The sequence below is a fragment of the Atta colombica genome, unplaced genomic scaffold, assembly GCF_001594045.1.
Source record: "Atta colombica isolate Treedump-2 unplaced genomic scaffold, Acol1.0 scaffold22, whole genome shotgun sequence".
In the NCBI taxonomy this organism is placed as follows: domain Eukaryota; kingdom Metazoa; phylum Arthropoda; class Insecta; order Hymenoptera; family Formicidae; genus Atta; species Atta colombica.
The window spans coordinates 1,448-12,208 of NW_017259316.1; the positions used below are offsets into that span (position 1 = coordinate 1,448).

Consider the following 10,761-nt stretch of genomic DNA (forward strand, 5'->3'; position numbering starts at 1 on the left):
AAGAAAATAACAACGGTATCAATTATAACATTTATACGATTAATATTACATTTTTACAAAGATTATGCGTTTCACGGATTTTCCTCCATGTCCATTCTTGGAATGCTAACGTTTCATGAATCTGCAGCCCACTTCATCAGAGCGAGGGGTAGCCTGATATTCGCAAAATGCATAATCTTTGTATAGAAAGCACCCATGGAAGTCTTAAGAATATTATTACATTTTTATATTTGTACATTAATTTTACTTTTTTGGAATAACATTAATATTAATTAATAATAATGCAATAATATTACAGTAAGATTAACATTAATTGAAGTAAGTATAATATAGATATATGCAGTGTCTGTTGATATTTACCAATAACTCTATTTCTTTCTCATTCTCTTTCAAGCCTGTTTCCTTTTATGTAATTTATTGTTAAATGTGGTATATATCCGATAATAAAACTTAATAAATACTTTTATTATTAAGAATATACTTAATAATATTACAGTAAAATTAAACAATAAAAATGCATAAACATCAATTAGATTTTGTTCCATCCAGCTTTGATATCTAAGTGGGGTTGCTAAAGTCCCATTTGGATGTCGGACTGCATATTCAATGCCCCAAATAGCTAAATCTAACGGTGATATTGGTCGATCTCGGAATTCACTAGACAATTGTTTCATGTTTCTTGTATATCTGCAACAAATATGTTTTACTATTAATATAATTATCTCACGTTCATATATCTTACCTTTTAAGTTCCGTATGAGCATATCTAACTTTTTCAACTTGTTTAATGTTTTTTCACTGCTTACTTTTACAATTAACTTCATTCTTTTAATTCTTTTACTAATAAAAGTACTTCAAAAGTATAGCAAGGTGACGTCAAATGACGTAAAATATCTTTAATATCAATGGATATGTTCAGCAGAATAACTAATTAAAAAGCGATCATTAATTTTTTAATGTCTTATATTACACTCTTATATACACTCAGATCCAGCGAAAAAATGAAACAAGAATCAATCATATTAAAGAATTGCCGAACTAATCCCTTTCTATTGAATACAGCCAATACAACGTTATTAAAACGTCACTTTGTTACTTGGAACATCAAGCGTAATGAAAGTAAATCACGATGCAAAATTTTACTCTAAAAAAGATGACTCGATCATCTTGCCAATTACAATCACCAAATAATTTCATACTCTAATTTTGCGAAATACGTTGGCATGACACTTGATTTAAACTTCGTTAGAAGAAGTTTACAAAGAGAGGAAGCAGAACAACATGTAAAAATACAGCGGATGATTGGTAGAAATTTCAAATTATCAGTACACAATAAATTGTGTTAATATAATTTCATCATTTCAGTTCTATTGCTCGTTGGCCGACTTCTCTCACATGCCTGTGGTAGCACGCACGCTGGTAATACAGAATCATATGTATATCTGACGTTTCGATGGAACAATATTCGTTTTTATGAAAGTTATATTAGTAAGCAATTGAATTAAGTCGAATATGCTACACTTAAGTATGTTGTTCCCATAATGTGGTATTAAGAGATTAATTAAAAGTAAAACTGAGTATAACAAAGTATATAAATAGAAAAACAAGATTTAATCAGCTTTACAAGAGCGTTTAAATCATTTAAATCAATTATAATTAATCAATTATAATTCTACTATCTTATATTAATTTAAGCATTACTTCGAATATTATATATTATTTTTTATATTTTATATTAATTTACTGTTATATTAATTTACTGTTATAATAATTGTTTATAATAATTATGATATTAAAACGTAATCGAAATTTGATACCTTTCATCGTAAAGTATTTCTTCAACTGCATGTAATACAGTCTGCGTGGACAATGTTTTAATATCCAAGAATATTCCAACACCCTTAGCTACTAATTTTTGTGCATTGAATTTTTGGTCTACATAGAAAGGCATTACAATCATTGGTACACCTTTCCAAATGGCTTCCTGTGTACTGAGAAGACCACCATGAGTCCAAATTGCTCTGACATTCTTATGAGCTGCGTATAAAAATTTATTATAATAAAAATCTCAATTATTATAATGAATCATTCATATAAACGTTTTATTAGTTATATTAATGCAACGCATTTTTTAATCTAATTTTGAAATCTAAAAATCATTTTTAGAAAAACCAATTTTATTTAAAAATGCTAACCAGTTATTATAAAAAGATTATAACATATAATTGTAATATTTAAAAACTAACATTATCTATAGATGTCAACAAGAAACTGTTAAAAAAAAGATTGTTCAAACATTATTGTAGAGATAATGAGACATGTAAATATTTATCTAATGCAACAAAATCTTCCTAGTAAACGAGAACGAATTGACATCGATTGAAATGAATTCAAATTTTCAGGAATATGCTTTTAAAAACGTTAAAATGAGTCTTTCTTGATTGCAATGCATTTTTATTCATTTATAGGCATTGCATATGAATAAAGTATATTTCTATGTCTCTTAATCTAAAAATAATATCTTTTTTCTATGTCTTGTGAGAATATTTTTCAATTCGAAATAGGAAATGCAGTTTTTTATAGTTCATTCTTTCAATCATATCCAAATAATTGGAAGAATGAATATATGCTATTGAATACGCATTCGAATAGATACAAACAGTTTAAAATTTCAATCGAATTTAACCCATTCTCACTTACTCGGTTACTATGTTATATCATATTTATTATTAAAATAAAATTTTAATTAATTATCCAGGAGCCATTTAAAATTAAAATATTGATATACTTTTCGTGTTATATACGAATGTTTTTGTTATAAATGTACTGCGAAACTATATTGAAACACTAAAATGATGATTGAAATAACAATTCGCATCGGTAATATATAAAAATTAATAGGTTTCTTAATTATAAATTATATTCTATGCCATTCTTTAAAATAATATCACAAAAAAAATATTTACAATTGTATAGATTTTAATTGTTAATAAAAACAGATTAAATGAACTTAATTAAAAAGAATTCATACATTAATAAAAGAAAAAAAAATGTCTAATTATGGAGAAAATATATATTGGTTATCACGTTTTTTTTTATATTTTTTAAGAATTATAACGTACATAAAACTTCGCTTTGCGGCATCCATTTTACAATCATCAGATTATCTGGTATTTCAAATGGCACTTCAATATCTAGCTTCCATAATACTCGTTGTTCTAATTTGGATAGAGCCAATAAAACAGCCTTAATTTTTTCTAACCCGATAAATTTCCATTTCACGTTTGTTCCTAACGATACTATGATAACTCCATTTTTTGCTCCATCAAGGAATGCGCGCATATCCTGTGAAATAATGTGATTAACTAACATTTCGATAATAATTGTAATGTGTTACAGTTATAATATTGAGTGAGAAATTACAACTAACAAGTACATTATATGTAATTTTGTTTATTTACTAAGAATCGTTCTAAAAATTCGAAAGTAAATACTATAAATAATAATTTGATGAGACCATCTGATTAAATTTCTTCAGTATATGGAATTGTTTGATAATACATATTTTTTGGAATTTTATTAGTTTTAAACTAAGAAGAAAGATAGATGCATGTAAAATGTTTACATTGTAGCTAGCCTTCAGTTAATCTACTTGCCGAGCGATTAAACATGATTGTTTCTTACCTATGAATCCAACAAATTACATTCAACTTACTCAGCGAATATAGAACTATTTTGTTTGATGTAAATATAATATATTCAATTTCTCTTACCTCGGGATATGTTACGACTATTTCGCCATCAATCGGTTTTATGGCCTGAGCATTCAATCCTGCAATCTCCAAAATATTCGGAGACAATGGAATTCCATGCTCGAATGCAGGATGACTATTGAGTAGTACAATATCAATACCGTTTTTTTCTATTTCATGTAATGGTCTAATTGCGTGGCCTACGTATTTCTCAGCAAGCCGTTGCATAATAGGCAAGAAATAGTAATGTCGTATGAAATCATCAACAGTAAAACATACAGTATTCCATGTTCTCTGCCATAAACCTATAGGTTTCGCAACAGGTAAATATGCATAAGGACGAATAGTTGGATAATTTGGACCTCCGGTAATATCTTTGAGCCAAGGTGCAGGGCTATACGGAATATATCCTACTATGGGCGATTTACCTTTAACAATCTGAAAAACAATATCCATAGAGTGACAATGGAAATAGCTAAATCTAATTGTTGTAATAAATAGATAAAATAAATTAAGCACTAATATTTAAGAAATTGCTTTATTCTTACCTCCCACAATCCGAATAAACACTCATTTAATGTAATATCCTGTAATATAATATCAAACTCAACAGTCTTGATCATTTCCAAAAGCTTTTTCGCAGCTTTAGTTTTTACCACTGTGTCACATGCATGAATTCCCCATTGATATGCAGAATACATCATATAAAATATGCTATACTGTTCCCATTCAACCGGATTGTAATCCGCTTCAGATTCTTCCATTACTTTCATCAAACCATCGAATACCTGAAAATAATAAGTTCTTTACTGTTAATGAAAAAAATATATAGAAATGAAACTATATATTGGGAGCTCAGTTAATGATTTGAGATACGTTCAATATAAAATAATATTTTAAAACAGAAAGATTACATTCTTTCGCATTTGTTTCACAAATTTAAAATAATCAATTTTTATTCAAAACGTTTCAAGTTCCATAACATTACTTACATCGTACGTCAAGTTCTGCGCAAGTTTATCTTTGATCTTAATCTCATGTGTGCTTACTACGTGTACATGATGGCCTTTGCGAAGCAATCCTTTCATCAAATTCGTCATCCAGACATGATGGCTATGTGATGGAACAGGAGCTATTAATAAAATTGACAATGGTTTCGATGTTGTCACGAGGCCGATTAAAATACAATACGCAAAGAACAGCAAAATGAAGCAACTCGACATTGTTGTGGTAAACTTGAAAGTCTTCTACGTAGTCTTTAAATCAAATCTCAAGATTAAATGCCTCAGTATTTATTTCCTTTTGTCTTCATTCTATGATCAACAGATTTTATCATATTAATTATCTCTCTTTATGTAATGGCGCAGTATATATAGTAGCGCAACTCTCCTGATTTTTTATGTTTGTCAAAATGGAGTGCGCATGCGTGAAATAAATAAATTGCCCTGGCTCTTTTTCTCCTTTCTTTACTGTTCTCTTGCTCCCTCTCTCTCTCTCTCTCTCTCTCTCTCTCTCTCTTCCTCTCTCTATTTAAACGAGCGTTTTAATGTTTCACTTAAACATTTGTCTTTTAAGCACACTTGATTCAGAGAAGAAGTTTAGAGGGAAGTATTGTTCATTGATAAAATGTGTGAGAAATCTCTAGAGATTAGGCTAATTTTTATGAAAAAGTGATAAAGTGAAAAAGTGAACAAAAGTAACATAGAAAATGGAGCAAGAAAGATTTCTTTTTATTTATTGTATTTTAAACTAATTTTTTGAACATATATTCGTATGTATATAAATTTTCTTTTTTATATAAAATATTCTTTTATAACAGCTTCTCACAATATTCAATATGTATTATGTAATTATATCAAAGATATAATTACATAATACATAATACTTCTTTACATAATACTTCTTTATACAAATATAATTTTTAAGTTAATTGAACATTTTTCCTAATTTTTCTATATTTTTTTCAATATATTTACAATTTATTTTTTTAATTTTCATAAAGTTTAAATTATTTCAATTCAATATAATGTTTATTCGCGTCGCGTGCTGTAATATGCTCCAATATTTTCCTATAATAACACTTACACACTTCAACGAATACGTTGGATTGCGATGCGAATAAATCTAGTGAGTTTTGCGAAGACTTTTGACAGAATGAGAAAAGGATGGAAAGAGAAAGAAATTCAGATGGCAACGTTAGATAATTTGCTTATTTCACGCATGCGTATTCCATTTTGGCCAACACGAACATTAAAGTCGATAGTGCTACTGTATATGGTAATGGACTAACAATATTGTAATATCATTTTCTGGATAATGTAGTTATACATAAAAAAATCAAAAAAAGAGTTACATAAGTAAACTATTAATAATGTATATAAGTAAATGACTCGTAGTATTTATTAAATCCCTACTATTATAAATTATTATTGACATTGTTTGAATTGATACATTTAATTTACATTAAATTGCATGTAAATAATTATGCAATGTTGAGTAAGTAACATATATCGATAATTATTAATTCTTCGATGTTGCTTTATTGGTACACACACACACACACACACACACACACACACACACACACACACTTAACAATAATTAAAGAACATATTCAATACGCTCAAAAATGCACAAATTATCAACTTAATGAAAAACCATCAGACAAAAAAATCACAAACAAAAAAATAAAAACCATATTAAAATATCATTTTAACCACGATATGAACACACAACAAGAAATAAAGAATCATGCATGCAATGCATGACGTCCAGGTCAGATTCTCGGTCAAGGTAATAATTTTTGCAATAAAACTGTTTATAGTTTTAAGAATTATTAAAGAATTATTATAAAGATAAACTTATCATCAGCATCATTATTATTAAATTGTTTGTCAATTTAATTTATTATATTACTGCTCTAGACTTGTTAGGAATGCATTTCAAGTCTGAAAATAAATTCAGTGCGCAGTTTGAAGGATTGTGGTGTATACACATGGAATTGTTTCAGTATCAAAAATCCAAGGTTGGCCATTTAGCCTTTATTATATATTTCTTAAAAACTAAAAATCATTTTCGAAATTGAAACTTGTATTTTAATATGCTTTTGGCTGTTTTTCCAAAAAATTTTAATTTTACTGTTCAGTATCTTTAAATAGCATATTGTTGATTCTTCAAAATTACGTATATTTAGTTTGCAATTCGATAGATCCATTTTTCTAAAAAATTTAATGCTTTTACAAAAAAGTACAAAGTTTTATCTGCAAAATATTTTTTTTAATTTTCTTACGATTTTTCTTAACTGATCATCTAGACTTTAAAATTAAATGCATTTCTTATAATCAAATTTTAAAAATCGGCGAAAAATCGCAAAAAGCTTTTGGAAGCTTGTATTTTAAAATGCTTTTGATTGTTTATAAATTTAATTCTGCAGAATTGAGGAGATAAAAGAATTTTTGCAATGATTTGTTGCCAAATTTCAAAGTAATAAGAAATGCAGATTTAGTTTCAAAAGTTGCGTAATTCGGTTAAGAAAAATTTTTTTTTAAGAAAATTTTGACGTTTTGTAGATAAAACACTGTACTTTTATAAAAGTATTAATTTTAAAAGAAAAATATGTATTGAGCTGCAGACTGTTGAATGTAGAAATATAATCCCGATCTACAATTGCGTCGTTGTAATTGCAAGAATTAATCAATCAACACTTGAATACGAAGAGAATATCCGACTGTGATTGGTAAATTATTACAACTACAACTATTTACAAACATTATGCAATTATTAGTTAGGCTCAAAAAGTTTCAAGCTCCAAAAGCATTTTTATTTTTTTTTATCAATAATAATTCTTTACCAACTTTTGGTGATCCAAAAATTGTAAATTTTGTGTATTTTAAAAGTATTTTCTATGTTGAGTAGTATATAATGGCATATCTGATTTTTCGTTTCCAATACTTTCCAAAGATACATGTATTTAGTTAGTACGTTATGTTTCTTAATATCCAAATTTCGATTTAAAAAAGTATTCTTTACAACACATTCATTTTCATGAAAGTTATTATTAATTGAATTGGATTGAGTACGTATGTCATACCAAAGTATGTCTTTATTATAGTGCGGCACCGAAAAATTAACATATATGCAAACAAAATTGTATTAATAATGTATATATGATGTACAAAAAAACTAAATTGTGTGTAATTATCATAGATATCTGTAGATATCTATGATATCTATCATATCTACTGTATCACAGATATCCATAGTCATTATATTTGCTAAAAAGAAGAATGTTAGAGTCTAAAGAAAACATTTTTTAATTTTTTAATTTTTTAATTTTTAGTTTCTTAGTTAATATAAAAGTTTGGAAATGTTAAACAAATTATATAATATAATAAATTATATAATATAATAAATTATTAAATATATCATATTAAAGGATAATTTAAACAGAGTCGAGTAATGTATCGATTTATGTGTATTTTGGAAAAACCCAAATCGGGAATATGAGACAAATTGTTATCAAAATTAAATCTCGTTTATGATATTTATTAATGAAAAACATAGAAATCATTATTTTACTGTTATTTTTTTTATAATAATTTGGTAATGATGTTATAATTTTTTACCAAACCGTTATTATAAAGTAACTACAAAAGTAACGTCGTTACTTATTACTTTCCATCCCTGACAAAAAGTGAAGTAATAAAATATGAAGACATCTCTAGAGTTAAACAACAAGACCATAATTATAGCATATATAACTTGAAAACGATTTTAGAGCGATTTTGACAGACAACACAAAATCTGATGAAATAATTATTTAGTTTTGAATTCTAGTTTTGAGTATACATACTTATCAAGTTATGTGTGTTTACAAATATTGATGTACAAATACTAACAATGCAATTTTTGTTGCTTCATTCCCGGAATGATAAGTTGATATCTTATTAAACAAAGTTTATATTTATTATCTTTAATAATGATTTTGTATGAGTTTTCCTATGATAATCGACGTACCACTCGAATCCACTTAAACAATTGTTTAATATAATTTATACAAAACCTCGGAACTTTTTCATATTAAAAATCCAAGACTTAACATATATTTATTTATTCAATATTAGTAATAAGGCTCCTTTTTTATTATAAATTAATGTTGAATCAAAATCCTTTTATTCTAAATTCTTACAGATTTATTTAGTCATACCAATGGGAAATAAAAAAAATATATATATATTTAACATATATATATATGTATATGCGTATAGCAATGTGTTTATATATATATGTATATGTATATGTTTATATGTATAAATTAAATGCAAACGAAAAATGAATTCTTAAAGAAATAAATGTTTTAATCCAAGAACATTTTATGTATAGCGCCAAGAATAAACAATTTTCGATTAACAATAAATTATTCGTAAAATAAAATAAATTTTATTTTTAATTCAAAACAAATTTTATTTGAATAAAAGATTAAAGTTGCACTCGTTCAACATTAAATACGTTTAGTAGCATTATTTTTTCTTCACTGATATCTTTTGCCAATTTATTTCAATCCCCAGTATGCTTCTTAGTAACATCAAAATATCAGAAATGTTACAAGTAAGTTACGATAGTAACTTACTAGATTTTGTAAATGAAGTGCCATACTGAGAGCTTGCCTCTTAATGTGCACGAAATACAAGCTCCCAAGGAAAAACTGAATCAAACTTGGATTGTACCCTGTATTAATGTTAGCTCAAAGACAAGTGAAATGTTGAAATCGTTCTACCAACCTCTGTTAGCCGTATTGCAAATAAGAATGCAAACAGACGATCAACCTCGTCACATTGGGAGAGAACGCTGGCTGCATATACATGCGGATCCGCCATGATGGATTCATTGCTCATCTCACTTATTTAACTGTAGATAACAGATCTGTCCGCGTGTATAGGCGCCTCTTCGTCGCAGTGACAAAGTCGGCCGTCTGTTCGCGCATCCTCATTTGCAATATAACTGACAAAAACAGGATGAGCTGTATATTTCATCCATCCTTAAAGATTGAACCATATTTAGGGGTATGTTCCACGAATGAAAGTTCACTTACAAAATCACCGTCAATCGTCATTCACCCATGCACTTCCGATATCTTGATATTACTGAAGGGCCCTTATACACACTATTGCCGCATGTCAGCGAATTTTCAAATTTATAATTCTTAACCCAAGAATAAATAGTTTGTAAATAATGATTGAGTATGTTAGAACCATATAATAATTTTAGAAACAATAATACAATTTTAAAAATAAAATATACTTTGCATAAATCTATTTATTATTAATGTCAGAGAACATTTTATACTTAAATGAAAGTAAGTAGCATTCAAGAATAAAAATATACGTGACTCAGGAATTCATTTTTTTCTATGTATATGAATAAAAATATATTATACATATATTAGTAATGGGAAAAAGTTCGTGGCGTTTTTTTAATGCCATCTAACGGGAAAAATGCCATGAACTTTCCCACACCTAATATATTATACATCAACGACATAGAGAATGGACTGATCCGTATGTCAAAATAATCGATAAGAGAGAGAATCATAGAAGACCGCCACTCTGTATCTTTTTCTATTCAATGATGTAATGGGAGAGAGAATGAGAATTAGATTGATCTTCCAGAATTCCTTTCTCTCATTATTATATCGACCACATTTGAAAAAGTTGTATAATTAATTTGACAATAGACACTTTTCATTTTCAAAATGTCACACTTTATACTGCAATTGCGTATCATTCTGTTCTTAGCTTTGTTATCTATTACGTAAACTGATATATTTCCTGACGTCAGAGATACGATGCCTAGCGAGCGTGCAACACATGCTCGGTCAGAAATGATAATGAAATCGACATCGAATCGACATCGAAATTTAAATGATTAACTAATGCTTTATGTGAAAAGTCGTACAGCAAGAAGGGAAGTTGGGGTTCGATTGTCCCTGCTGATGGCGTAGGACGTTAGA

The 10,761-nt window shown here is 27.6% G+C and overlaps 1 protein-coding gene across 4 annotated transcripts; it reads right to left on the reverse strand.

The window, feature by feature from the left end:
- Positions 1-303: 303 nt before the first annotated feature.
- On the reverse strand, positions 304-10,506 carry LOC108687904 (UDP-glucuronosyltransferase 2B17-like). Of its 4 annotated transcripts, none has more exons than XM_018193943.1 (7): positions 10,490-10,506; positions 4,745-5,065; positions 4,301-4,540; positions 3,774-4,190; positions 3,123-3,345; positions 1,818-2,037; positions 304-687 (listed from the first exon to the last, which is right to left on the reverse strand). In XM_018193943.1, the coding sequence occupies exons 2-7, from the start codon at positions 4,973-4,975 to the stop codon at positions 390-392; spliced, it is 1,629 nt and encodes a 542-aa protein (XP_018049432.1). In that variant the 5' UTR covers positions 4,976-5,065; positions 10,490-10,506; the 3' UTR covers positions 304-389. The 4 variants fall into 4 exon arrangements, with proteins under 4 accessions (XP_018049432.1, XP_018049431.1, XP_018049430.1 ...); XM_018193942.1 differs by lacking the exon at positions 10,490-10,506 and adding an exon at positions 9,533-9,953; XM_018193941.1 differs by lacking the exon at positions 10,490-10,506 and adding an exon at positions 5,838-5,995.
- Between the last annotated feature and the right edge of the window lie 255 nt (positions 10,507-10,761).

Coding starts and splice junctions, on each gene's coding strand:
- LOC108687904 (XM_018193943.1), bottom strand. CDS start 4,975: ATGTCGAGTTGCTTCATTTTGCTGTTCTTTGCGTATTGTATTTTAATC. Junction 3,346..3,773: donor TAGTCGTAACATATCCCGAG/GTAAGAGAAATT, acceptor ATTATTTCACAG/GATATGCGCGCATTCCTTGA. Junction 2,038..3,122: donor GCCGCAAAGCGAAGTTTTAT/GTACGTTATAAT, acceptor TTTTATACGCAG/CTCATAAGAATGTCAGAGCA.